This window comes from Nyctereutes procyonoides, unplaced genomic scaffold, assembly GCF_905146905.1.
Source record: "Nyctereutes procyonoides isolate TBG_1078 unplaced genomic scaffold, NYPRO_anot_genome, whole genome shotgun sequence".
NCBI classification, from domain to species: Eukaryota; Metazoa; Chordata; class Mammalia; order Carnivora; family Canidae; genus Nyctereutes; species Nyctereutes procyonoides.
This window is the reverse complement of record NW_026575020.1, coordinates 32,076,873-32,104,773: the sequence shown is the minus strand read 5'-3', so window position 1 is coordinate 32,104,773 and position 27,901 is coordinate 32,076,873. Positions and strand designations below refer to the sequence as shown.

The following is a 27,901-nucleotide window of genomic DNA, read 5'->3' as shown; positions in this document are numbered from 1 at the left end:
TGGGTTTGTGTGTGGGTGGGGCTGGGGCCCTGACAACCAGAGGGACAGCAGCTGTGCAGCTACGGCTGTCCAAAGAGAGCAGATGGACAAGTCCCTGGGTGGAGGGGCAGTTGCGCTCACAAAAGGCTGGAGGAGACGGCCATGTGGTGGGGGGGGGCGGTGAGAATGCTGAGCTGCCCAAGGCTCCCCAGTGGGAGAGTAGAGCCTGGGACCCCCTCCTGAACCCAAGCCACTGTGGTGGGGAGGACTCTGGTGGAGGGACGGGGGTCCAGTTTTGCCCTGGGTCCTGGGCCAACCTTTCCCTAACAGGCACCCAAGGCAGTGACTGGCCCTTCCCTCTGGACAGGCGCTTCCACCACCTGCTCACGGACCACCGCCGCTGGATTCGCGAGCGCAGCCACGAGTCCTATGCCAAGAATTACTCTGTCGTCTTCCCCCACGATGAGCCCCTGGCAGGACGCAACATGAGAACAGACCCCCTGCACGAGGTACCACACCTGGACAGGCACGGTGACGCTCGGGGAGTCCAGGGTACTGGGGTGACCGAAGGGCATGTGGCACCCCAGTACCCAGGTGGATAAGGCGATGAGGGGGCCCATTCACTCCCAGGGTCTGGCAAATAGAATGTGCTCAGGGCACATACCCAGGAGCCCTCCTCCCCGACTACTGACGGCAAGGGTTCTGAGTGGCAGGTGCAGCGCAGGTGTGCACATGCCGGGGAGACGTGCTCCTGCTTGGGGAACCTGTTTTGGGTGCCTCTCCTCCTGGACAAACTTCTACTTGTATGATGAAACCCGCTGTCAGACGCCCTGCCCAAGGCCTGGCCCCCGACACCCCGGGCACCTGCCCTGTGCTCCCAGCCACACACTCTTTGCTTATCTAAGAGCCCTGGGAGCAGGAGCTGTGCCCCAGGTCTCTCTGGCTCCTGAGCACTGAGCACAGAGCCTGACTCTGAGTATGTGTCCAGGGAGTGTTTGTTGAAAGGGGTGGATGAGGGAGGGGAGGCGGGAGGGCAGGCTGATGGAGCAGGCACATTGAAGCTGAATAAAGAAACCTCCTTCATCTGGGACTCCAGAGCCTGGACCCCAGAGGGACCCAGTGTCCACTGCACCTCCCGGAGACTGGGGCTCCCAGGCTGCCCAACCTCTGGGCTCAGAGGGCGAGCTAGGATCTCGGGCCACACAAGTCTCCTGCTCTCTGCAGCCTGCGCGGGGCTTTATTCACCATCCCCAATCCTGACTGACAGCTCCAGGGCCTCCCCAGCAAACACGGGGCTCGCTTGATGGCTGTGCAAGGAGATGGGCTCGAAGCACCACTCAGAAGAGTACAGCTTTGCCCCAAGGGCACATGGCAGGGACAGGAGCCCCGCCCTGCCCGGGGAGAAATCTCAGTTCACCCGCGCTTCCACTTCTTGTCCACCTCGTCCACCCCGGCCATGACACCTCCCAGCCATGGATTGTTTTATTAGAGGAGCCAACCCCCCCCCTCCCGTCTTCCCTCCTTGGGGAGGTGACTTCTCCCTGGGTGCACACGACTCTATCACTCACTGCGGGGAGGGGCTGGGGTTCTGTATCCCCGATTGCTGCCCCCTTGGACATCCAAGGAGGACATTTCTGAGGTGTCGCCCGTTGGCAGGGTGACCTCGGCCACTTGTCTGCCTGCTCGGGGTCTGGGTGGTCCACGGGAGGCAGCGGACGCAGCTGGTCCGGGCCCTAGGGCGACCATCCGTCAGGCCTGGCCCTGCCACACCCCGCTTCTGAAGCCGCTCAGTCCTGGGCTCTGGGCCCCTTGGCCAGTCCACCAGGGTTGCCGGTGGACACAGGGCCCTTCCAAACATGGGAGCGGAGATTATCTTTTATTTTCCCCCCAAACCAAATTTATTTTCAAAGAAATCTGCCACAATGGTACCTGACTGTCCCTGTGATATTGTGACTTATAATAAGAAATAAGTATTTAGTCTTTGCCTGGTTCTGGGTCTGGCACAGAGTTCAGAAGCTTTGGAATTTCCTAAGGAATGAGATCCATAAAGGTGCCATTTGTTATGTTAATGGATGATTTAGGGCCCAACCTAAGGATAGAGGCTGCCCACCAGGGAACCTGGCTGGATGCTGCAGGATTAGAGGATTAGAATTTCCAGTCCCACCGGGCCAGGCCGGCTGCTGGGGAGGATGTTGGGCTGCAGGTGGACTCCATCACCAGCGGCCACTGATTCCATAATGAAGCCTTTGTAAACACCCCAAGGAAGGGGTGCAGAGACCTTCTGGGCCGGCGAGAGTGAAGAGATTTGATCAGAGCAGTTCCTGGAGCCCGTCCCCACACCTGCCCCACGTCCCCCTTGCATCTGGCTGTTCTTGACCCATAACCTACGGTACACCAGCAGTCCAACGGGTAAAACCTCTCTCTGAATCTCGTGAGCTGCCCTAGCAAATCCATCCAACCCGAGAATGGGGTCCTGACCCAGGGCTGGTCGGTCTGAAGCACAAGTGACAGCTGTGAGTGGGAAGTGGGGATAGTCTCGCGGCCCTGGGCCCCTGGCCTGGGGACTCTGATGCCATCCACGGCCAGACAGTGTCGGAATGGAGCCAGATTCTTGGCCATGGTCCTGGTGTCTGAGAATCATTTGGTGTTGTGTGGGTGGTCCTCGTGCTTGCACGTGTGAGCCGGGCCCAGGAAACCAATTTAGATCTGTTACATTTTTGCCTTATGGTAAAGTACACATAACATAAAATTTGCCATTTTAACCATTTTAAAGCCTAAAATTCAGGGAGATTAGGGACACTCACAGTGCTGTGTGACCATCACCACCACCTGGTTCCGGAAATAGTTTCCTCGCCCCTAAAGGGGACCCTATGCCTGTGATGCAGGGCTTTCTCCCTGCCCTTGGCCCCACCCAGGAAAACCACTGGTGTATTTTTCTGTCTCTGTGGGTTTGCCCATTCTGGACATTTCACGTAAATGGAGCCACGCCACATGTGGCCTTCTTTCCCTCTGCCTGCTGTGTGTGAGGCTGGCCCGTGGTACATGGCGTGTCGGGACTCCATTGCCTCCTAGGACCGAGTCCTACTGGGCCGAGCCGGCATGCTGGCTCGGTTACCCGCCTGTCCCTGTCGGTGGACACTGGCGTGGCTTCCACCTGCCGGCTGCCGTGCACATGGATGTGCCGAGACCTATTGCATCCCTGTTGCCGCTTCTCCTGGGAATACACCAAGATAGCACAGACTGGGGGTGGGGATGCTGAGACCATAGAAACTCCTCTGTCCCTGTTCTGGAGACTGGGCCCCACCCCTATGCCTTCATTCTACCCTAACCCCCTCTTCATAGGCTCCATCTCCAAATGGGGTTCCACTGGGGGATTAGGGCTCTCACATAGAAATTTGGGGGATGCAGTTCTGTCCCTAGCAGATGTGTCGGTAGGTTGGGGGCTCTTGGAGCAGGGCCGGGGGTGCTGGGCTGGGGCTCTGGGGCAGGAGTTGGATCCTGGTTCTGGTACAAGGACCTCTTTACCCTCTGCTCCCTGGGGCATAAAGCGGCTGATTTGGTCACTAGCTGCCCTGCGGGGGGGGGGGTAGTCTGGCCCCGCCTGATGGGTGCTTGTTCCTCACCCCTACCCAGGAGCTACTCTCAAGAGGCTGCGTGTTCCAGGAGCGACAGGGCTGGGAGCGGCCGGGATGGTTTACTCCCCAAGGCACAGCTCCGGTGAGTAGGCCTCCCAGGTGGGGCGTGTGTGGCTGCGCCCCCTGCAGATCGGCCTGTGTCTGCCGTGAGCGCAGGGCTCCTCCCTGCAGATGTCCCCGGGGCTGTCACTCACCACCCCAGCAGCCAGGCCTTCCATAAGCCCGGGGCCCCTGGGGAAGCTGGTGTTTCACAGTGAGGAGGCTGCAAGACCTCCCCCACCCCCGCCACCGTGTGTAGGAGAAATTAGCACATCTTCTCATAATTTCATTCGTATATTTTTGGCAACTGCAACTGTTATTTTATGTTAGTAGGAGGATTCAGGACAAAATTAGGGATTCTGTATTAGTTTGTAAGCTAAGATTTCACAGCCTCCTGGCCTCTGGGTGCCTTCCTGGGGGCTCCCCGACCCCCCAGGGCCTCCCATGGGTCCAGGGTGTCAGAAACAAAGCCAAACCATCCCGCTTGTGAAACTCAGGGGCTGGGGTTCGCTGGAGCAGGCGATATGGTGCTTTCAGCCCAATTGGGGGGATAGTTCTGATCCGGATTTTTGCAAATTGAAATCCCTCTCCTGTTGCTGTGTTTTGCAAGACCCCTTCCCCTGTAACCACCTCCCATCTCCATAGCAACCCGCGGCCCAAGGGCAGTCCCAGGGCATCCTGACAGAGGCCAGAGCTCACTAATGCTCAGAGGTCAGCGTCCTCAGTACCCTCTGTCCTGGTCCCTTCTCCGTCAGCCCGTAGAGACCCTTGCTCCCTGCCCAGGAGCACGGAGCTCCCCTTGAGGTCCTCTTCACTGGAGGGACAGGCACACAATGAGGCCCCAGTGAGGATGGAGGAGGGGGCTCTCTAAGCCAGCAGGGGGAACAGACTGCCCTGAGGGCTGAAAGGCTGAGGCCACCAGGACCCAGGACGGGATGGGGCTTCAACAGAGCCCTCTGCATCCTGCCTGGCCTGTCCCAGGAAGCCCCTGTCCCCTGGAATCCCTGGGAGAGCAGGGGACACTGGATTGGGAACATTCCCTTGGTCTGGAGATGGGCAGGTTCTGCGCCCTCTCACCTGGGAGCCATCCTGGGAGTCCAGGGCACGGGGTGACAAGATGTCCCCCAAATCCCGGATGCCCAGCCAGGCTGCAGAGAGCAGGGATGTCCCTTCTGGGGCCCCAGGGGCCAGCAAGAGCTGTGCCTGTTGGGCAGGGTGACAACTGTCTGCAGAGGCCCCTCCCTGTGGCCAGGGCTTAAGTGGGGCTGGAGAGAGCAGAGCGGCCCCACTCAGAACCGTGCACTCAGCTGTTACCTGTCACAGGAGGCTGGGCTGGGCAGGGGTGAGAGGTGACAGTTGACTGGTTCCCTCAGTAGCAGCAGGGGCGAAGAGGGGCCTCTGGGCCTGTGGGCATCTCAGAGCTGCCAACAGCGTGCAGGACAGGCCAAGGCCAGTGGCAGAGGAGGAGCCAGCCTCTGGGGCTCACCCACCTCCAGGTCTGTCGGGTACTTGCCTGGGACCTAGGGCAAGCTTTAATCTCTCTGCCTTAGTTTCCTGCCTGGAGAAAGGACCTCCTTCCCTAGAAGTTTGAGGCACTTGGAGCAGGGCGTGGTCCTGATTGCCAAGGCAATGGCATTGGCCCCTGAGATGAGGGGCCACCCTCTTCCTCAGTGAGCCAGTTCTGGGGCCTTATCCTGCTTCCTTACCCTTGAGTTGAAAGCCAAACGGTGGCTCTGATGTCTCAGGTGACCCACCCTTGCCTCCCTGTCAGCCCCGTCTCCCCCTATCTTGACTATGCCCAAGGTCTCCATCCTTCTGGGCCCCAACCAGCACAGCCCACCCTCTCTACCGGCCCAGCTCTCAGACACACCGCCACCATGGAGATCACAGTGTCATGTGTGCAAGGGGTTAGAGACATGAGCCCCTTCTCCCCCCTTCCTGCCCCTGCATCCACAGCACACCCCTCTGGAGGGCAGCCAGGTGAGGCTGGACCAGATTGCCTGCTCTATCTTTGCCTCTGCAGGACCCAGCTCCCTGCCTGCCAGGCACACGTGTGTGTGTGTGTGTGTGTGTGTGTGTATGTGTGTGTGCACGTGCGTGTGTAGGGAGGGACAGAGGGACAGAGGGAAGTGAGGAGTAGGAGGGTGGAGGACGTGATGAGCATGTCTTCTTGCAGGTTCTGCAGTACGACTACTATGGGGCCTACGGAAACCAGGCACACGAGGACTACACCTACGGCTGCCTGCTCGGGGACGAGTACACATTCGACTTCCCGCCGCACCACGACGTGGTCAGTACCAAGTGCCCCCCTCCCTGGTGGAGAGAAAGTCAGGCTCCTGGGAGAGCTGGCCCTTAGGGTCCCTCAGGAGTCCTGCCAGAGACTCTGTGGGCTCCCTCCTGTCCACCCCCATGTTGGGCTGACTCCGTTATGAGGAGGAATCAGTAAGGTTTGCCCCTCCTCCCTCTTCTGTACCAAGGCTTGGGTCTTAGGCGGGGGCTGCCCCTCTCTGAGCCAGTGTCCCTCCTGCCCTGGAGCTGCTCTGGGACTTGCCTGCATGAGACTGTGTGTGTGACCAGCTCCTCCCTCTGGGCCCAGCACCGTGGGTTTCCATCTGTGGCTCTTACAGAGTAGATTGAGGACACAGAGATCCCGGGGTGGCCCTCGAGGGGACAAACAGAGAGCCTGTGGCCTGGGGTCTGCTTACCGCCCCTCTGGCTCCAGCAGTGGGCAGGTGAGGCTGTGCAGCGCCCCAGCCCGAGTGTCTGGCCCCCTGCTCCCACTGGGGTGGGGGTGACGAGGTCCTGAGGCCTCGGAGATGTTCTCACAGGCAGTTTCTGCAGAAAACACTAGTGTCCACGCCAAGTGGCCCAGCCATGCAGTAAAGGGATTCACCAGTAGGACACGGCCCAGCCTGTGTCCCCGTGGCTCATACAATCAGTACCCCCCCATGTGGGAGTGGAGCCAAGGCTTCCACCTGCAGGTGCCTGACCCAGGAGGGAAGGCAGCTGGCCAGCTTCCTGGGGGTGTGGCCCATGAGGTCACCTGGGGTCCTGGCTCAGAAGGGCCCTGCCCAGAGCAGCACTCTGCTGTCGCCACCTTGAAACTCCTAATACTTTTGGAACCATGGCACAGGGTTCCATGTTGCCCTGGGCCTCACAAATGCTACAGCTGGACCCATGACACACACCTCCTCCCCCTCCCCACCCCACCCCCAGCCCCGGGCTTGCTCTCGTGGAGGAGTCACTGGGGGAGGGGCTTGGGACGTGGAAGCCAGAGGCACATGCATCCAGAAGCTCCCGGAGTCCCTGGCATCGCATCTCAGGAAGCGAAGGGGGCTCTGTCTGGCACTTCGGCACCCGCACCTCCTAGGGCCTGCAGGACGTCTGGCCCTCGGGGATGTGAGAGCTTGGAGGGGATGCCAACTTGGCTTGGAGGCTTCATCCAGCCTCCGCAAATGCGCCTGAACAGTCCTGAAGCATGAAACACGCATTTGTTCTCAGCGTTGGCAAGCGCCCCAGCCTGGGGAGACGAGAGTCAGCCCCGAGACTGGAGTTTTACTCTGGGCCCCCAGGTACAGCCCCAGCAGCGTCAGCGAAGGTCCCATAGCGCCCTACCAGTTGCAGGAGCTGCACAGAGGGTGGTGGTGTCTGCAGGGGGGTGGGAGTGGCAGCATTTGGGGCTCGGGTGTGACACAGAGACGGTGGGGTGCCAGCCCTCCTGGGGGAGCCCAATCAGGGCCTTGGCCAGTGTCCCTGGTGTAAATACTCTCACCACTCACTCCGACGCACCCACACGGCGCCACCGGATGCGGAGCTAGAGGAGACGTGCCACCAGACAGACGTGGTGTGGGCGCATCTATGGTCTTCCAGCTGGGTGGCGCCCCGGCAGACTGCGTCCCCTCCCTGGGCCTGGGAGGGCACTGGGCATGAGGTGGCTCATGGCAGTTTCCTTGTTGGGGATGGTGGATGAAGCACAGGATGGGAGGAGGTGATGCAGGTCCCTGGCACACAGTGAGTGCTCGGCGAGGGGTAGTTTGCTGCTACAATTTTTTCTTCTCTCATCACAATAAGGCTGGCGCCTGTGCTTGGAGGTTGGGTGACATGTTCCGAGCAAAGGAGCAGGGGCGCCGTGATAGGAGACAAGGGGAAAAACGCATGGAGGGCCTGGCTGGGGCTTTGATGACTACCAGCAGGGCTGTTCCACTCTTTTTAAAACAAAACAAAACAAAACAAAAGCAAAAAAACAACAGCTTTTTTGAGATGGACCTCACATACCGTAACCCATCCATCTGAAATGCACAAGTCCATGTTCATTAGTCACTCCCGGGGCAGGGCAGCCGTCACCACAATCTGATGTCAGAACATATTTGTCCACCTGCCAAGGAAACCCTGGGCCCACTAACCATCACCCCCATCCCCCCACCCTTGGGCACCCACTCAGCTACTTCTGTCCCCTACACATTCTCCTCTCTGGGACATTTCAGAGCAGTGGACTCATACAATCAGTCTTTTGTGACTGGCTTCTTTCACCCAGCTCGGTACTTTTAAGGTCCATCCACGTTTTAGGGCGTATCCATTACATCCTTACTCTGTGTTCTGAGCGGTATTGTGTGATATGGATATATGGCAGTGTGTCTGGTCGTCTGCGGACAGACACTTGAGGTGTCTCCACGTCTTGGCTGCTGTGAATAACGTCGCTAGGATCCTGCCTAGACGGGTCTGCGTGGACAGAGGTTTTCATTTCTCATGGGTAGATGCTAGCAGTGGCATGGCTGGATCATGTGTGAATGTGACACTTCATGGTTTGAGGACCCACCAGCCCTTTTCCAAAGTGGCTGTGCTGTTTCGCATCGCCACCCACAGCACGGAGGGTTCTGGCTTCTCCACATCCTCGCCACCACTTGTGATGCTCTCTCTTTGATCCTAACCATCCTGGTGGGTGTGAAGTGGAGAGTATCTCATTGGAGGTTTGAGCTGCATTTCCCTACAGGCTGATGATGTGGAGCATCTTCTCATGTGCTCATTGGCCATTTGTACATCTTCTTTGGAGAAATGTCTATTCAGACACCTTGCTCATTTTAATTTGGGTTCTTGGTCTTTTTATTGAGTCATGAGAGTTGTTGTTATATGTGGGTACACGTCTCCTACCACACTTCTGCGTGCACATATTTTCTCCCTTTTTCTGGCTTGTCTTTTCCCTCTCTTGATGGTAGTGTTGGCAGCACAAAAGGTTGAATTTTGGTGAAGTCCAACCTGTGGATTGTTTCTCTTGCTGCCTGTGCTGTGGGTGTTGTATTTCAGAAGTGCATTTCCTCACCTGAGGCCACAAAGACCTACTCCCATATTTTCTCCTAAGAATTATATAGGTTTAGCTCTTTTTTTAAGAGATTTTATTTATTTATTCATAGAGACACAGAGAGAGAGGCAGAGACACAGGCAGAGGGAGAAGCAGGCATCATACAGAGAGCCCGATCTCTGGGACTCGATCCAGGGTCTCCAGGATCACGCCCTGGGCTGCAGGCAGCGCTAAACCGCTGTGCCACCCGGGCTGCCCATAGGTTTAGCTCTTATTCCTAGGTCTGTAACGCACTCTGACTGAAGTTTTGTATGGAAAAAAAAATAAATAAAGTTTTGTATGGTGTGAGAAACAGGTCCAGCTTCCTTCCCTGTATGTGGCCGTCCAGCTGCGTCGGCACCGCGTGTTGAAGAGCATCACCCTTGCATGGCCTTCCCATCCATGGAAAATCAGTGGGTCATAATTGGGAGGGTTGATTTCTGAACTGTCAACCTGATTTCAGTGATCTAGATGCATCTCCTGTGTGAGTGCTTCCCGTCTTGATTACAGTAGTTTTGTAGCGAGTTTTGAGATCGGGAAGCGTGAATCTCCCAGATTTGTCTTTCCTTTTCAAGATTGTTTTAAATATTCTGGATCAGAATTGAATTTCCCTATGAATTTTAGGCTCAGTTTGTCCATTTCTCCCAAGAAGCCAACAGTAATTTTGATGGGGATTATGTGGAATCTGGATCAATTTGGAGAGTTGTCATCTTAGGAATAGCCAAGTCTTTCTTCATTTTGTAAACGTGGGATGTCATTCCACTCATTTAAGTCTTCTGCTATTTCTTTAAAAAATGTTGTCAAGTTCTTAGATTTCTAGTTTTGCCCTTCTTTTGTTAAATTTATTCATCAGTATCTAAAAATTCTTTTCGATGATGTAAGTAGAATTAGTTTCCTAATTTCATTTTTGACGGTTCATTGTTAGTGAAATGAAAAACAACACAATCATTTTTATTTGTCTGCTGTACATTGACCTTATATCCTGCCACCTTGTTGAACTATTTTGTTCCTTGTAGTAGTTTTTTAGTGGGTTCTTAGGATTTCCTATGTGCAAAATCATGTTATCTGCAAATAGAAATCGTTTTATTCCTTCTTTTCCAAGCTTGATTCCTTTTATTACTTTTTCTTGCCTAATTGCTGCCCTGGTTGGAACCTCCAGTATGATGCTGAGTAGAAGCAGCAGAGCAAACAGCTGTCCTGTTTCTGATCTTAGAAGGGACATTTTTCACTCTTTCCCTGCTATGTACTATAATATCAGCCGTGGACTTTTTTGTACATGCTTTTAATCAGGTTGAGGAAGTTCCCTCCTATTCTGAGATTATTGAATATTTCTTATGATGAAAGGGGTTGGATTTTATCAAATACTTTATCTGCATTTATAGGGATGATCATATAGTTCTGTTTTGGGTTCTATTAATATGACGCGTTCCATCCGTTGATGGAAACTCCCATTCCCAGGAGAGATCCCTCTTGATCATGGCGTGTATTCCTTTTCATGTGTTGTTCAATTTAGTTCACTAGTGTTTTGTTGAGGGCGTCTGTATCTATTTTCCTGAGGGATATTGGCCTCCTTTTCTTAGGGAGTCTTTGTCTGCATTTGGCTTTAGGGTGATGCTGACCTTGTGAAACAAGTTAGGAATGATTTCCCACTCTTCTATTTTTGTGTGTGTATGTGAATTTTGTGAAGATTCAGTATTAATTCTTCTTGGAATTTTTGATAGAATTCACCAGTGAAGCCATCTGGACTCGGGCTTTTCCTTAAAGGGAGTTTTAAATTACTAGCCCAATCTCTTTTTGTTATGGATCTATTCAGATTTTCTATTTCTTCTTCAGTTTTAGTTACTGCGTCTTTCTAGGAATCTGTCCATTTCCTGTCTCACGACGTGTTGGTGGACGAGTATGCGTGGTATCCCCTTAGAATCCTTTTATTGCCGTAGGGTAGGTAGTGATGTTTTCCGACTTTCATACCCAATTTAGTACTTTGAATCTTCTCTCTATTTCCTTTGTGAGCCTAACTGAAGGTCTGTTAATTTCATTGATCCTTTCATAGAACCAATATGTGTTTGCTGATTTTCTCAACTTTTCTATTCCCTATTTCATTTATGTCCATTCTGGCCTTTATCGTGTCTTTCCTCCTGCTTCATCTGGCTTAATCCACTCTTCTTTTTCTAGTTTCTCCAAGTGGGAAGCTGAGGCATCAGTGTGAGAGCTTCTTCTGCACTGGAGGCATTCATAGGTGTAATGTCTCTGTGAGCACGGCTCTGACTTGGTTCCCTCTCTTTCCATGTACCGCATTTCCATCAGCATCCTTCTCCAAGTACCCCTGTGAATGTTTTCTTTGATCCTTTGGTTATTCAGAAGTGTGCCAGTTAATGTCACTTACATGTGAACTCTCCAATTTTCCTCCTACTATTGACTCCGAATGAAATCCCACTGTGGTCCAATGTCATGCTGTGTGTGATCTTAATCCTTTTGAACGTACATACTGCCTTTTTTATGGCATATGAGTGTCCCTGGAGAACGTTCCCTGTGCTGGAGAAGAATGTCACGGTGTGCCCCAGCTGGGAAGGGGCGGGAGTCTCAGGGCAGGTGTGCAGCAAAGAGCACAGTGCCCCGTGCTCTGGAGGAGGCGCATCTCAGAGCCCTCATGGCATCGCTCATTCCCCGGAACTTTTCAGATCAAGAAGGAGTGTCTGGCCTGTAGAGGAGCTGCTGCTGTGTTCAACATGTCCTACTTCGGGAAGTTCTATCTGGTGGGCTTGGATGCGAGGAAGGCTGCCGACTGGCTCTTCTCTGCTGACGTCAGCCGACCCCCAGGTACGACCTCCAGAGTGCCATGCTCCTTTCCCTCTCCAGCACCAGGAAAAATTCCATGGGCACTGCCCTGGGGACTGACCCTGTCCCCACTGGGCTCCTGTAGCTCATGGCTCTGCCCCATGGCCTGACCCTGGGCTCCCTGTGTCTAGACCCCTCTGCCCTTATTGCTAAGACCCAGCCCTTAGGCCCCTGGCACCTTCCTCCATCCCTCCTCCCCAACCTCCTTCTTTACTTTGTTCCAGAAAGGGTAAAAGGCATCAGGGCCTCAGCAAACATGTCCTGGGAACAAGGAACCCATAGGAAGAGTCTCCCCAAACAGGGTTTCCAGAATTAAATGAAAATACAAGAAGCTCAGATAAATTTGAGTCTCAAGTGAAGAACGAACAATGTTTATGTATAGGTGTGTCCCATGTATTATTTGGGATATTCACCTTCTTTTTTATTTACTACCCTCCACCCACCTGTCCATCCACCTAACAACTCACCGCCCATCCCCCTCTGTATTAGCACTTTGGCGCTCCTGTAACAAAGCACCACAAACTGGACAACTTTAAACAATCAAAACATATCTGACAGTTTTGGAGGCTTGAGGTTTGTGAGTAAGGCGGGGCCATGTTCCCTCTGAGACCATAGGTAGGACCCTTGGCAGCCTCTCCTGGAGGTTCCTAGGAGTTCCTAGGCTATGGCTGCATCCCTGTCGTCTCTGCCCTGTTGTTACACAAGCTTCTCCCTGCTTGTCGTCTTCTTATTAAGGATGCCAGTCATCCTGGGTTATGTCCCACTGTAATGACCGTCTTAACGTGATTACATCTACAAAGCCCTATTTCTGAATAAGATCACATTCACAGGTACTTGGGGTTGTGACTTCAACATATCATTTTGGGGGAGGACACAGTTCAGCCCATTACACTATTTCCCCAGCCAACCCCCTGCCACCCACTTACACAAGCACCCCCTGCCCAGCTCCTCTTAAACCTCATGCTGACCCACGTGCCCCATCTGCCTCCCTATCCATAAACCCCACCTGGCACACCCCTCCATCCACCTTCCCCTTCACCCTCCATTCATTCACCCATCTGTATAGTCATTTGTTCAACAGACTTTAGGAGCCTCTGCTCAGCCTCTATGGGTGCACCAGAGTGAGACAGGAGCCCTGCTCCTGAGAACTTTCCAGCATGGTGGTGGGTTGTGGGTGGGAGGGTGATGGGGAGCATCCAGGTCCCGAGTGGAGGCATTTCAAGAGGAAAGAAGCTCCACTCTTGATCCTTGGCCGCCAGAGGATGGCCGTGCTGGGTGACTTGCCCATCCCTCCCTGGGCCCCTCGGGTGTGGCGGCATCACTGTGTGGAGAGACCTCTCCAGGGCATCCTGTCCAGCGGTTACGCAGACCTGTGTGTACCGGGCTGTGCCGAGGGGCCGCCACACCGAGTGGCTCACACTCTGGCTCTTCCTCCTGCCCCAAGGCTCGACTGTGTACACCTGCATGCTGAACCACAGGGGTGGCACGGAAAGTGACCTGACCGTCAGCCGCCTGGCCCCCAGCCCCCAGGCCTCCGCCCTGGCCCCTGCCTTTGAAGGTAGGAGATCCCCCCGGGCAGAGCAGTGTTGTGACCTCGGGCCCTGCTCTGGTGACCGTGGCCGCTGCGGGTGCCGTGGACAAGGAGGGGCTGATGGGAGCTGCTCTGAGATCACCTATTGGGCCCATGGTGGTCAGGGCTCGGGAGATGAGATGTCTCGGTTCAGGCGGAACAGTGGGCTTTGTTCAGGCAGTGGCGCTGGGCTCTGAGTACTGCATGACTGTGTCTTTGAAACTGTCCAGACTGCAGTGTTGGAGCAGCCACAGCGTGCGCACACTCAGCGCGTCTGCCCAGAGCGGAGTGAGCCAAGGAGAGGGCCATGCCTCCCACGTGGAGAGGTTAGCGCCTCTCTGCCATGAGCATCTGTGCTGCCTCGACTTTTATCTATGCTGAATCCCTGCTCAGGCTGGGGCAGGTCCTTAGTTCAGTGCTCCAGCTCCTGCTGGGTTGCCCTCCATGGTCTCTTCACTTTTGTTTGCATGCCCCCCAGTGACGGTCCACTCAGTACCTGTATTCCCTGTTTGCACAGCCCTGACTGCCTCACTGAGCCAGATCTGCTTCCTGTCACTTCAACTCCCTGCCCCTACCCCCTGGTTCCTGCAGGAACAACCTCAGCTCTAGTCCTGTAACAGTCTCTGCTGGGGGGATCCCTGGGTGGCGCAGCGGTTTGGCGCCTGCCTTTGGCCCAGGGCGCGATCCTGGAGACCCGGGATCGAATCCCACGTCAGGCTCCCGGTGCATGGAGCCTGCTTCTCTCTCTCTCTCTCTCTCTCTCTCTCTCTCTCTCTGACTGTCATAAATAAATAAATTTAAAAAAAAAAAACAGTCTCTGCTGGGGAGGAAGAGAGATGGCTGAGGTTCGCAGAGTGGGGAGAACCCTCTTTCTCTGGGAAGAGGCCCCGTTGCTACCTCTGGATTTGCAGAGGAGAAAGGCATTTCTGTGTGGCTGAACGTGCCAACCAGGGTGAGGGCCAGGAGACCAGAAGTGCTGGGAAGTGGCCCATTCAGAGAGCCAGGCAGCCCCCTGGCTCCAGGCCTGGTTCTGTGCTGCCAACAAATGTAGCCGTGTCCTCAATGTGCCCAGATCTGGGTCCCTGGGGTTAGGGGCCGGGCTCCGGCCTGGGCATTGGGAAAGGGTGGTGCACTTTAGTGAGGTCAGGAGCCCAGGACTAGCTACTGAGCACTCACCACGGGCCAGCAGCCTGTTTGAGGCACCAAGGATATTACCATGAACCAACCTGAGAAGATTCTGACCCGTGTGGCATTTATATTTCTGATGGGGAGGAGGGGTGGCGGGACAACTTCGCTTCACTGACCACAGAATCCTTTGGGGTGCATTTGGAGGCTGAGTGTGGGTGGGCCTCTGGAGTGGCTGTGGAAAACAGTGCCATGGGGTAGCACTGGCCGACAGGAGGCCATGAGCGTGGATGAGTGCTCCTGCTGGGGGGCGTAGGGCTCGGGGGGCCTGTCCCTCCTGCCCCCTGTGGTGCTGAGGCCAGAACAGTAGTGGGCTCAGCTGGAGCACATGTGCTTCATGAATGAGCTCATCTGCCCATTCCTTCTCCCAGTGCTCACTAGAGCCCTCCCTCTCAGACAGGTGTGTGCTGATGGCAGAGGCAAGAGCCAAAGGAGGCTGGCTGTGCCTCTGGGATCCCGTGGTATGGACCCACCACTGTAGAGGCAGACATGCCAGGAAGAGCCCATTAAAACACCAGAGTGGGATGGTGGAGGCCCTGGGAAGTAGCTGAGCTAGGATGGGGAAGGCTTCCTGGAGGAGGTGATGTCTGGCTGGAGCCTCTGGATGGGCAGGAGGTGCCAGCTGGAAAGGTGCCTGCAAGGAGCCGGGGGGACAGGCCAACAGGGGCCATTTGGAGAAGGGCTGGTGGGAGCTTCATGTGGCCTTGAGCAGAGGGTAAGGCCTGACAGACCGCTGCCCTCCCTGGAGAGCAAGTGTAGCTGAGAGTGCAGGACAAAGGGATCCCTATGAGAGTGCAGAGGGCCTACAGAGGTCCCCAGCCGGACCCTGCCACTGCCTGGCTCTGTGGCACACAGCTCAGAGCCTCAGTTTTCCTGTCTGGGGAATGGGGGGCATTGCTAGTTCCCTCTCAGTGGGGAGCTGTGGTGAAAGCACTTTGTAAACTGAGTCACTGCCTGAGGGCACACCCATGATACACCTTTCTGGATGATTCCGGTGGATCCCTGGCCAGGAGGGTTTGAGGAGCACCTGCCTGGCCAGGGCTGAGCGGGGAACAGACTCTGCAGCCGAGGTACGAGGAAGGGGCTAAAGATTCGGGAGACTCTGGGGCCTCCACATCAAATCACAGAGTCTCCCGAGAGTGAGCGAGGGGTCTGCGCTTGGCCTGAGAGGGGGGAAGTGTGCGCCGCGAGGGAGGCACGACAATGCCTGTGTCACATCCCGGGAGGCTCTAGCGCGTGCTGACGGGCCTGGGGACAGGGCCAAACACGAGAAAACCCGTGGTGTGTGGACCTTGTTTTATTTTCAGCCTTCAAAATTACCGCTCCTGCCATGAATATGCATGTCTGTTCAATATGCGTGTTTTAGATGGGGGTTCATTATACCTGTTATATCAGATCACCGTTAAGTCAAGAGGATGAGGTGATTTGCATTCGATCAAGGTTGTGTACACAGCAGCCGTCAGTCCTAAACGTGATCTCGATTGATCTTTCATATTGCAAGGGGAAAACCTGCTTGTAGGAGGTGTGTCAACAACACCAAAGGTGCAGCATAAAACCTGCCGCCCCCAGCTCCGCAGCTGGAACCCACGCCCCAGGACACTGTGCCCGCTGACCACCCTCTCTGTCATGTCCGCTGGCAGGCTGGGCCTGGAGCTGGGCCAGCTGTGGCCTCGGACCTGGCACTTAGGGTCTTTGGTGAGGGACAGCTGCCCCTCTCTTGGACTCCCGGTGGCCTCAGTAACCCACGTCCTTCAGGGACAGGCCTCTGGTGGCTTCAGGCCGCTGGGCCTCCGCAGAGTCACAGCGAGTGTCAGGGCCCGGGGCCAAGGACACAGGCAGTGTCCTGTAACAGTCCCCAGCCCAGGGACTTGGGCCCTTGGGGGGCTGACTGGTCTTTTTGGCTTCTGTCTCCTTTTGTCCTCATCAGTTTTAAGAGGAAAGAGGAAGGGAGGAAACATGATCAAACCTGGCCAGGACTTTGGTAGATATTTTTATCCCGTGGATGCTCTTAACAGCCCTTTGGGGGCAGGTGTGGCCCTGCCCATCTTACAGATTAGGAAACAGGCTGGGACAAGTGAGAATGGAGGCCGATGAGCCAAAAAAGCGAATCTGGGCCAGGCTGGTCTGGTGCCAAAACTTATGTGTTTCCCAAGACAGGGTCCTCCTGGGTGGGAGAGAATAGTTCCCCTGGGAAGTGTCCCTAAGGGGGTAAGTAGCAGGGGTTTGCAGAGCAGCCCTTTCTGCCCAGCCTCATAGTCCAAAAGATCCAAAGGTGCATGCAGGGTATGGTCCCGGCTGTAGGGAGATTGTGGGGTGGGGACAGATGCTGGTCCCCAGGAAACAGGCAAGAGGGCAGGCCACTGCAGTGAGGTGGTGGAGGTGCTCTGCAGGGTTGGGGTAGGGTAGGTAGGGAAATGGACTTCCCAGAGGAGGGGTTTGAGCTGAGTCCAGGAGGGTGAGGAGGCGTGGCTCAGGTCCTGGGAGGGACTGGCCCAAGAGCCCAGCTGAGAGTGCCAGAACCAAGTACCTTATGAGGGGGTGGGGGCCACAGGGCAGGCTCTGACAGGCCGGGGGGACACTGGGGGACCATCCTGAGGGCCGTGGGAGGGAGGGCGGGAGGTGGAGAGGTTGGACAGGCGTGGGATTAGAGGCTGGGGCCAGGAGGGGACAGATCCAGCCATCCAGGCCACAGATGCTGCAACCCAGACGGAGCCCCAGCCGTGGGCACAGAGAGAAGGGGCTCGGAGATGGCTTGGGGAGTGGGGGTGAGGAGACAGCATGGCCGCGGGTGACCCCAAGGTCCAGTCATCTGCCAGGAAGTGCCTCGAGCTCTGGTATTCAGGGAGGGCTTCCTGTAGGCTAAGGCCTCTGAGTCGGATCTGGAGGGACAGGCGGGATTAGGGGAGCAGAAGAGCACACAGCACATGGGGTGATGAGGTCAGGAATGTCCCTGGGCTCACCTGGACGAGGTGGGAGGAGGTGGTGGGGACCACAGCCCCTGCTTCTGCTCCTTTCCCAGCTCCAAGCTTCCAACTGGTTGCCCCCAGCCCAGCCCAGCCCAGGAAACTCCCATGAGAGCCCCGCTAACAGGTACTCTTGGAGAGTGAGAGAAGCCTGGTGCCCCTTCACCCCCAGGCCTCGGCCACCGGTTGTGCCCTCCTTTGCCAGAGAAGGATAGTGAGGCGTGCCTACTTTTCAGTTACAATAGGGGTGCTGTGCGCCTGTTATCACAATGGCTCACGGCTCTGGGGGAGCCCTTGGGAAGGGCCAGGGAAGGGCACTTAGGAGGATTCTCCAGCCTCTAGAGCCCCCTGGCCATCTCCGCCTGTGAGCTACGTCTGAGTCTGGGGTGGCACTGGGCTTGTGGGGACCGATGCCAGAGCCAACAGTGTCCAGGGCTGAGAGAAGCAGCTGCCACACAGTACCCCGAGGAGGAGGATGCCTCATGGGGCAGAACCAGCCTTGCCGCCGGCTCTGGGCCCCTACCAGGGGTCCCTCTCACAGTCACGGTCCCACTGTACAGATGGAGAAGTGGCTGGGAGGTCAGGGATCGTCCAGGTACCACCGCTCTGAGGCGGAGTTACTGAGGAAGGAAGGCAGGGGGCAGGATGCCAGGGGAGGGACAGAGATGGAGGAGGCCCCCACCTCCAGTGACCAGTGAGGCACAGGCCACGGCTGAATCTCACAGTGTCCCTGGGATGAGAGCACAGAGGCTCAGAGAGGCTGTGTGATGGGCCTGAGGCCCCACAGCTGGCCCAGCTCCCGCTCCCCAGGCTGGCAGCTCCCCCAGGACACTGGGCTGAGGCAGGCTGCCCTCCGTTCACCCCTACCCGGGGGGCAGTGAGGCCTAGGCCATGGACTCAGAGCTGGACAGAGTCTAATCTTCCACTGTGTGCCCTCTGTGAACCTCAGGCTCCTTTTCTGAACCCCTGGGAATGGTGATGAGCATCAGCCTCCTGGGGAGAGTGAAGGAGATATTGTCTGTAAAGCCCAGCCCTGGACCAGGCACCGCGAGTCCTGCTATGGCCAATGGGGGGACCTGGAGACCAGGGATCGGGGGAGCATGCAGTGAAATGAGAGCCAGGGGGGAAGAGACTTGTCCGAGCCCACCCAGCATTGATGACCAGATGGAGCAGCATCACCCTGGGGGTGGTGGTGGTGGGACCTCTGCCCCTTCCTGGGTCAGGAGCTCTTTGAGGAGTGGGTGAAAGCCTCAGAGTCTCCCAGAGAAGTGCTCCCTTGCCATGTGCAGCCCTTGGGGGTCCTAGAGCTTGACCCTGACCCCTGCTCCCCAATGAGATCCAGGGCCCCCGGGGAGGGGCCCCCATGCTCTGGCTTGTGTTGTTCACTCTCCATAAAAAAGGACATGTCTCCTCAACCCAGAGGCCTTGGGCCTCACTGCACTGCTTGTGCCACCTGCGTCCTGCTGTCCTGCCCTGAGTCTGCCCTTCTGTTTCAGGGGACGGCTACTACCTGGCTGTGGGCGGGGCTGTGGCCCAGCACAACTGGTCTCACATCAGCACAGTGCTGCAGGATCAGAAGTTTCGGTGCCAGCTTATCGACGGCTCTGAGGACCTGGGCATGATCAGCATCCAGGGCCCCGCCAGGTGAGGACAGGCCCCCACAGGGCTGCCACCCCCATTCCGAGCCCCTGGGACCCAGACCCAGGTCCCTCCAACCACTTGCTGGTCCAGAGTGGGATGTGCTGGTTAGTTAGACGCTCTGGTGAACTCCGAGACGCCACACCGGACAGATCACTGTCAAAGCCCTAGGATGCAGAAAAGCCCTTGATGTGAGTGTCACGCTGAACCGGACAGTGACTCAGCATCTGAGGGCTCAGGGGTCACAGGAGGGTCTGTGTGTGATTCGGTATTTGCGGAACTGCATCCCCACCTGCGAGGAGTCAGAGCTGGCAGGGTCCTCAGATGCGGGCTTGTGTGTGGAGCTGCAGAAGCGGCCTCGGCACAGGGCGCATGAGCTGCTGTGCGCTTTGGAAAGATCCCTACAGCTGGGCTTCTGGGAAGAGGCCTGGGGTTTGGGGTGGGAGGTGGGGAGAGGCCAGTGGGGAAGAAGAATCGTGTTCACAGCACCCACTGGGCACCTGTCATCTGCCAACCCCTGAGCCGACATCTCCTGAAACTGCTACCAGCAACCCTCGGGGGTGGTCCCAGTTGTGCTTGTTCTTCTTCAATGAGGAATCAGAGGCACAGAGTGGCGGAGATCTCTGCCCAGGGTTGCACAGCCAGCAAGTGCCAGGGTGGGTGGGCATGCACCCCGTCCTCTGCCCCCAGCTCTCGGAAAGCTGCACACCCTGAGCAGCCGCCTGTCCTGAGGAATTATAGACCCTCCGCGAGATGCTGTGCCCGGTGCCGGTGCTCTGTGACCCCAGAACCCAGGGGTGCATTGGTGGTGGGGGGGCCCTGCCAGACTGAGAGGTGCGGGAGGGGGCAGGGGAGGAGGGGAACCACTCCTGGGGGCATGTGTAAAAGGAAGGACGCACCCCCCCCCCAGAACGGTGGGAAGCGCTGGCTGCTGAGAGGCGGCGGGAGTGGGGGGAAGAGTGGATGGATGTGCCCACAGCCAGACGGCCCCCCGCCGCACCACGGACCAAGCATGCTGCATCTGGGTCCCGTCCCCATGGCCGGCAGGCCTCCTGGGTCCCTGGCTGCTGTGCCCAAGCCCCGCCACGGGGTATATTCTCCCGGTGCCTTTGAGCCGACCGAGCCAGCAGCTCCCTGTGCTGGGTCCTGGGCTGGCCCACCTCCCCTCCCAGGGGGTGCAGTAGCCGTCTGTGCATGGGCGTGGCTCGGGGCCGCACAGCAGACGGGCAGGACACGCTCGCTGGATGAATGTATAGGACCTGAGTAGATCATATAGGTCACGTGTTGGTCCAACGTGCATTAAGACAACACTTGGGGGCAGCCCCGGTGGCGCAGCGGTTTAGCGCCGCCTGCAGTCCGGGGTGTGATCCTGGAGACCCGGGATCGAGTCCCATGCCAGGCTCCATGGAGCCTACTTCTCCCTCTGCCTGTGACTCTGCCTCTCTCTCTCTCTATGAATAAATAAATAAAATCTTAAAAAAAAAGACAACACTTGGGCCATGCCCTCGAGGAAATGAGGGATCACGCTTTGGAGTGCTCTGGAGGGATGGTGTTCCAGGCACAGGAAACAGCAGGTGCAAAGGCCCTGTGGCAGGGGTGTGCCCATGCATCTGAGGGAAAGTGGTGAGGCCAACTGGAGCAGGGCAGTTGGAGACAGGCCCGCAGAGCAGAAGGGGTGGGAGCCTGTGGGTCTAGGGGCTGTTTCTCTGAGTGAGGGGGGCTGAGCAGAGCAGAGACACGGGTAGACTTGGGCCATATAGCAGGGTCTCTGAAGCTGGGCCAGGCTGCTGTGTGAGGAGCCCCAGGGGCTGGAGAAGCCAGGACTCTGAGGAGGGAGCCATGAGCTGTGTCCAGGGGGTCAGTGGAGAACCACCCACCTCCTGTACCTCATGGGAAGCCTCCCAAGGTGGGTGCAGGTGACAGTTGCCTCCTTCCCCTGGCAACTCCTTAGCTTCCATCCCCGTTCTTGCATGAGCGACAGCCTGGCCGGCACCACCAGCAGGGGCTAGACCCTCGGAGCCATCATGCAGGAAGCCTGTAGCACAGGATCTGGCCCCTGGGCCACACTCAGGGACCTGCTGTCTTGTGGAACTCTCTGGAAGCACTCCTCCATGATCGGGTGGCCCAGCACAGTCACCACTAAGCTGTAGGTGGCCGGTGAGAATGGATATTTGATGGTAATTAAGTTAAACTCTAGTGGCCCACATGTGTGTGGCTGGTGGAGACTGTACAGCAGTGAGCGGTCGCTGTCGCCGGTATCCACGTCCGGGTACATGGCATGTGCTTTCTCACGGATTCCTCACGGGCCCCAGGGGAAGCGTTGGAGGACAGGTGGTGCTAAGGGGTGGGAAGTTGGGGACACGCACACCCCGCATCATCCTCACAACACTCCGAAGGTTCTGTTATGTACGGGGTCCCTCAGCCTCGACACCGTGACCTCTGGGAAGGTCCGAGGGCATTGGGCAGCATCGCCGGCCCCCACCCGTTCAGTGCCAGGAGCAGCCCCAGCCGTGACGACCAGAAATGTGTCCCGAGGTGACCAGGTGTCCCCAGGGGGCCTGCTGGGCCGTGATGACCCTGCATGACGGTCAGGCTGGCGGTGCTCGTGGCCGGGGGTGTGGACCCAGGTCGCTGTAAGCGGGTGGGTGGATGGACAGCCGGGGTGAGGGCCCCGCTCCGTGTCCAGTTCTCTGTGTTTGCTGGGGATTTGGCCCCGGGGGGAGCATCGCTGACCCTGTTAGAGGATGGTGGGGGCGAGGGTGGGTGGGTAGGGGTGTCAGGACTTGAACCTGCATGTCTGGCCTGTGCCCTCTGGCGCTACCTGCTGCCCCCTGGCCCGGGGCCGCATTCAGTAGCCCCTTTGGCGCCCACAGGCCTCCCACCCAGGGCTGCTGAGCCCTGTCAAACCTCGATTCGGGTGGCAACTCCTTCCCTGGGACACCAGGGAGGACGGCCTCCTGGAAGTCGGGGGTAGCTCTCTGGGGGCTGGCACCATGTGGGTGCCAGAGCGGGTGTTACATAAGGTGCTGGCAGGCTGCAGCGTGCTGGGCGCCTCGGGCCGGTGTGGGTGGGCAGCTCCAGCAGTGTGGGGGCAGCGCTAGGATGGGCAGTGCTCTGAGCAGCAGTGCCCCGCGGCCCCTGCCCCCACCGGTGCCCCTGTTGGGGGCTGTCTCCTGCCAACCAGAGCCTGCCCTGGGGCACCAAGCTGGGCTATCGTCAGTCGGTTCTGTTCATGTGTGCTTTCTGCGCTGGGCACGTCAGGCTAGGAGCCCAGGTTCAGGGGGTGGGGAGTGGGGGGGTGGTCCAAGGACAACCCATGTGAGAGGTGCCCTGGCGGGAGATGTATCACAGCTTTACGACCCGCATAAAAAGGGCATCGGACCCAGACTCAAGGGGTCAGGGAGGGCTTCCTGGACAGGTGGCAGCTGAGCCAAGACCCGAAGGATGACAAAGGATCTCACAGGGGCGGGGATCTGGGTGGAATGCCAAGGAGTACAGGAGGAGTAGATGAAGGCCCCAAGGGAGGCAAGGGGGGGGGGGCAAAGTGCCCAGGAAGTAGGGTTTCCATGGATACTGAGGGCTTTGGGCCCAGCGAGGTCTCAGGTGACCCGTCAAGCTCCAGAGCGGGTGGGGGAGGTGAAGGGAGTGGCCCCTGCCCCCAGGGAGCTCACAGACTAGCCCTACCCATAGGACCTGGGGGCATAGGGTCAGGTCGTTGCCCCTGGAGCCCCTGTAGGTCTGGCCGCCCCAACCCCCAGGCTGGGCTCACGGCCCCCATCGTCGCTCCTGCTGACGATGTGGCTTTTTTAGCCGACCGTATTTTTGGGCGTGTGCTCATCTTGACGCACTTTTATTACCCCCCTGTGTGTCATCAGTCTGCCCCGTGAGGACAGGGACCTGCCCTGTGCACTGCTGTACCTGCCGTGTCTTCCTGGCCCAGAGCCTGTGCCCAGGAATGCTCAGCAAGGGTTTGTCGACTGGCTGAGTAACCAACTTTCTTCTCACGCACAGCCGGACCATTCTCCAGGAGGTGCTGGATGCAGACCTGAGCAATGAGGCTTTCCCTTTCTCCACCCACAAGCTGGTGAGAGCTGCCGGGCACCTGGTAGGTACCAGCTGGTTGCTGCCTCCCGGGCTGTGGATGGCAGCAGTGTCCTGAGGCCAGGACCGGGAGCCTGGGTGCCCTTGTGCCAGTGGGTCGACTTCCCTAAGCCTCTGTCCCACGCCCCGAGGGAGAGACGGGCTTTTGGGAGCACAGAGGGGTGACAGGTCAAGTCAGGCTTCCCTGGAGCTCTGCCCAGAGCCTGGCACCGACTAGGGGGCTCGCTCACAGGCTTCTGCCCCAAAAGACAGCCTTGGCCTTGCCGCCTGCACAGCCACCTGTGGTGTCCCCTCCTGAAGGCACAGGGCATGGCCTCTCGAGTCAGGGGTGGCGTGTACTCCCCCCACCACATTGGGAAGCACGGGGCTGGGACGGCAGAGCACCTGGGGCTCACGCAGGGCCCTGTGTTCTCTGAGGAGGTGCTTGTCCTTCCCTAGCGCCCTCCTGCCCCTGCCCACCCAGCATTGTGGGTGTGGGATGAGGAGGGGCTGCTGGGGCAGAGGGGGGGCGCACCCCCTGTCCCCAGCCCCAGGAAGTCCAGGTTGCGCGGACCCCTGGGGACGGTGGGTGACTCCAGGGCTCCATTGGACCCGGGTCTGGTGGGAAGCTTCCTCAGAGACCAGGGGCTGGGGCGGGGGAGGCTCTGGGTCAGCCCATCCCTTCCCTGTCCTCGCTGTCCTTGTTGGAAGTTAAGTGTCCTGACTCCCCGAGGCCAAGGGGAGGAGCAGACAGTGAAGGTGCCCTCGGCCGTGATTTGCTGGGGGCTTGTGGGCACCGGACGCTGCTCTGAGCACACACATGCCCTGCATCATCCTCACAACACTCCGAAGGTTCTGTTATGTACGGGGTCCCTCAGCCTCGACACCATGACCTCTGGGAAGGTGTCCTGTGCTGGAGGCTGTCCGGGGTGTCCGAGGGCATTGGGCAGCATCGCCGTCCCCCACCCATTCAGTGCCAGGAGCACCCCCAGTCCTGACAACCAGAAATGTGTCCCGAGGTGACCAGGTGTCCCCAGGGGGCCTGCTGGTCCGTGATGACCCTGCATGACGGTCAGGCTGGCGGTGGTCGTGGCCGGGGGTGTGGACCCAGGCCCTCAATGGCTCATGATGCAGGAAACTGAGTTCAGAGATGTCAGCAGGACGTCTCTGGCCCGAAGCCCTCAGCTAATGAAACACAAAAGCACATAAATACGTGTCGACGAAAGGGACGTGGCCGTAAGCGGGTGGGTGGATGGACAGCCGGGGTGAGGGCCCCCCCTGTGTGCTATTCTCCGTGTTTGTCAGGGGTCTGGCAGAGAAAGTGCAGAGGAACGCGGGTGAGCAGTGCGATCCCGGGCAGCAGAGGGGCTGCAGCGCCAGGAACCCCCGGGGTCCTGTTAGCAGACAGCGTAGCACTGAGGCCTGTGAAGGCGCTGCCAGGCAGGGTGGGGGGCAAGGGCAGCTCTGCCTAGCAGGGGGCGCTCCTGCCTTCCCTCACCGGCCGCAGGTGAGCCGAGGGACTGAGAGCTGGGGCAGGGACATGGAGGTCTCGTCTAGCTTGCGTCCTGCCTCCTTGGTGCAGGGCTGTCTGTCAGGACCAGAGAGGTGGCTGTTTTGAGAAAGCGGCACAGCTCGACCCCAGGCCCTGGCTGGCACCCAGCAGCCCCTGACCGCCGGGGGATCCTGGGCCTCCATGGGGATGGGGCTCTGGCTCGTGGAGGCATCAAGGCCTGGCATCTGCTCGGCCTGCACATGGCTCGGGGGTAGTGGGAGAGAGGACCAGGTGGGAGCCCTTCCCTTCCCGGCCCAGGCCACTCCAATGATGCACCTGGAATGGGACTTGTGTCTGGCCAGCGGGCTCCAGCTGCCTCCTACCCTTGGGTGCTGGCCCATTGCACTCCTAGCCCGTGGCTGGCTGCTTGTTGGACAGCAGGGCCTGGGTGTCAGGCGGGGTCAGGCCCCGGACTGAGGGGAAGCGAGGCCAGCCTCCAGGATGAACCCTTCTCTAGGGCAATGGGCAGCCCAGGCAGGACGTGAGGTGCGGTGGATGCCAGGTCAGGGCACAGGACACCCAGGGGGCTGCTTGTCCTCACTACCTCCTCTGGGACTTGTCTCCTGGTTTCATCAGAAAGTATTCTATTGCTTCGTGAACCGTGCTCAGTTTCCAACTGTAAGGGTGGCATGGTGGTGAAGAGGGTCGGCTGGAGGCAGAGCTCCCTCTCAGCACGGCCCCTTGGGGTGCAGCCCTCAGCCCCTCTGAGCCTTCCTCTCTCCACATGGGCACCTAGAAGGCTGGTGCACCAGCAGGTCCCTGGGGCAAGATGCCAGCCCCTCCTCAGCCAGGCCACGGGCCTCATTCAGGGTGCCTCACCGAACCTTCTCTCCCCGATCTCTGTCCACAAAGTTTAAAAACAGGAACGAGGCCACCACCCGGCTTGATTCTCTGATGGTGGGTGTAACAGTTTTCTTTCTTTTTTTGAAAAAAGATTTTATGTATTTATTCATGAGAGACACACACATACACACAGAAGCAGGGACACAGGCAGAGGGAGAAGCAGGCTCCACACAGGGAGCCCGATGCGGGACTCGATCCCGGGTCTCCAGGACCAGGCCTGGGCTGAAGGCGATGCTAAACCGCTGAGCCACCCGGGCTGCCCAAATTAATTGAGAAGATTTTCTTTCTTTCTTTCTTTTTCTTTTTCTTTTATTTTTTTTTAAGTAGGCTCCATGCCCAACATGGGGCTTGAATTCACAACCCTGAGATCAAGAGTCACACACTCTACTGACTGAGCCACCCTGAGAATGTTCTTTTTTTTTTTTTTTTTAAAGATTTTATTTATTTACTTGAGAGAGAGTGTGGGAGAGCACAAGCCAGGGGAGGGGCAGAGGGAGGGAGAAGCAGGCTCTGAGCAAGGAGCCCGAGGCAGGACTCCATCCTAGGACCCTAGGATCAAGACTTGAGTTGAAGGCCAATGCTCAACCGCTGAGTTCCCCAGGCACCCGGGTCTAGCAGTCCTCTGAGTCCTCTAAACACACCCTGAGAACCCCTTTGACCCTCTCTCAGCTCCTTGGGCAGCACTCTGGGAATAGCCCAGTGATGAGCTCCCCGTCGACGGTGCTCCTTCTATGAGTCTGATTATTGACCTACGGCAGGTTCCTCAGACCCAGAGAGACAGGTGCCCCAGGTACACAGTCCTGGCCTTCCGGGTCATTCCATGCTGTGTTCTTGCTCATCATTTGGTGTTTTCTGTGTGTCCACCCCCCACCCCACGCCAGCCTGGTGCTCTCCTAGGCCTTTGGGGGAGCGCAGGTACAAAAGCACAGAGCCCCCTATGCCGGGTCCTGCCCTCAGGAGATGGACACCCTCGGCCCATAATGGGTCTGTCCTGGTTCTCATCTGAGCTCTTACCCTTAGTCTAAACCGTGGATCTCTTCCCAGGGCTGGGCGGGTCCTCTTCCCACCTCCGCCCTCCCTGTTTCCCCCCACCCCTACCTGGCTGTGGACTTAATTTGGGACATGTTGGCTGGGAGACCCACAGATGCCAAGCATGGAGCGGGGGCCCGGAGGCTCTGGGATGGAAGAGGTGGGCCCCCTCCTGCCATGAGCTCTCGCCCCAGCTGGGGTGGGGGTGGGGGTGGGGGCAGGTGCGGGAAGGACCCTGCAGCACAGCCTACCTTGTGTGGTAGAGAGGGCCCCAGGCAGCAAGCATGGGGACGTGGAAGGTCCCAAGCATTCACAGCAGGGAGATAGAGTCTTGGCAAAACGAATGTGAGGAAGACAAGGTGGTGGAGAGGATGGTGGCCTCTGGGCTGGGGAGCAAGCATGCCTGTGCTGGGCAGGCAGGAGCTCTGCCCTTGGACGGGGGTCCCCCAATTCCCTGCTGCCTGGCCACCTTGGAACACATGTCCTGGGGTGATCAGCAGAGACGTCTTTGTCTCTCCTGCCGGCTGGAAGCTCATCCGCCTGCAGGGGACCCTGAGAACCAGCGCCCAGGGCCGGGGCACTGCCTCACTCTGTACAACACCCAACCCTGCAAACACATGGATTTACTGTCCTGCAGTGAATTTTACTGTCCTGGTCAGTGCCCAGCTGGAGCATATTTATGCAGAATCCCAACATGGCACCTGGCAGTGTCACACGCCCGTCGTCTCATCCCTCCTCCTCCCCCTGCCACTCTCTGCAGGTTGCTGCTGCCTGCTGTGTGGCCTGCTGGGAGGATCCCGTCCTGCCCCAGGGGGCTGGGAGTCCCCAGGAGCCCTGGGGGCCAGGGGTAGGTGGGAGATGAGCTCCACAAGGGCGGGAGCATTCGAAGATGGGGTGCAGCTGAGGGTGTGGTCAGTGGGCGCCCCATGTGTCCCGGAATCCTGCCCCAGGATACTTCTCGCAGGGGCCAGGGAGCTGTGGGCAAAACAGAGCAAAGGCTTAGTTTCCTTGGTGTTGAAGTTACGGGTTTTGCTGACCTCAGAGTGGGCCCCCATCCCGTGTTTTAGGACCGTACGAGCCTAGGGTGCAGGGGCTTCATGGCTCATTGTCCAGTAGGAGGGGTGGGGATGTCAGCCTGGCTGGGCCTCCGGCTATGGGGCCTGGGCTGCCCTAGGCTGCATGGTGGCCTCACAGGCAGGTGGGGAGGTGGGAGCTGGA

General features: G+C 58.0%; 1 protein-coding gene across 2 annotated transcripts in view; it reads left to right on the top strand.

The window, feature by feature from the left end:
- Nucleotides 1-27,901, top strand: part of SARDH (sarcosine dehydrogenase) — a 62,212-nt gene that overhangs the window by 21,142 nt on the left and 13,169 nt on the right. For both annotated transcript variants that reach the window (XM_055318355.1, XM_055318361.1), the window contains 7 exons: nucleotides 347-488; nucleotides 3,613-3,696; nucleotides 5,830-5,943; nucleotides 11,667-11,805; nucleotides 13,268-13,381; nucleotides 19,038-19,185; nucleotides 23,191-23,284. In XM_055318355.1, coding sequence (XP_055174330.1) covers nucleotides 347-488; nucleotides 3,613-3,696; nucleotides 5,830-5,943; nucleotides 11,667-11,805; nucleotides 13,268-13,381; nucleotides 19,038-19,185; nucleotides 23,191-23,284 — 835 coding nt within the window. The remainder of the gene's footprint in view (nucleotides 1-346; nucleotides 489-3,612; nucleotides 3,697-5,829; nucleotides 5,944-11,666; nucleotides 11,806-13,267; nucleotides 13,382-19,037; nucleotides 19,186-23,190; nucleotides 23,285-27,901) is intronic.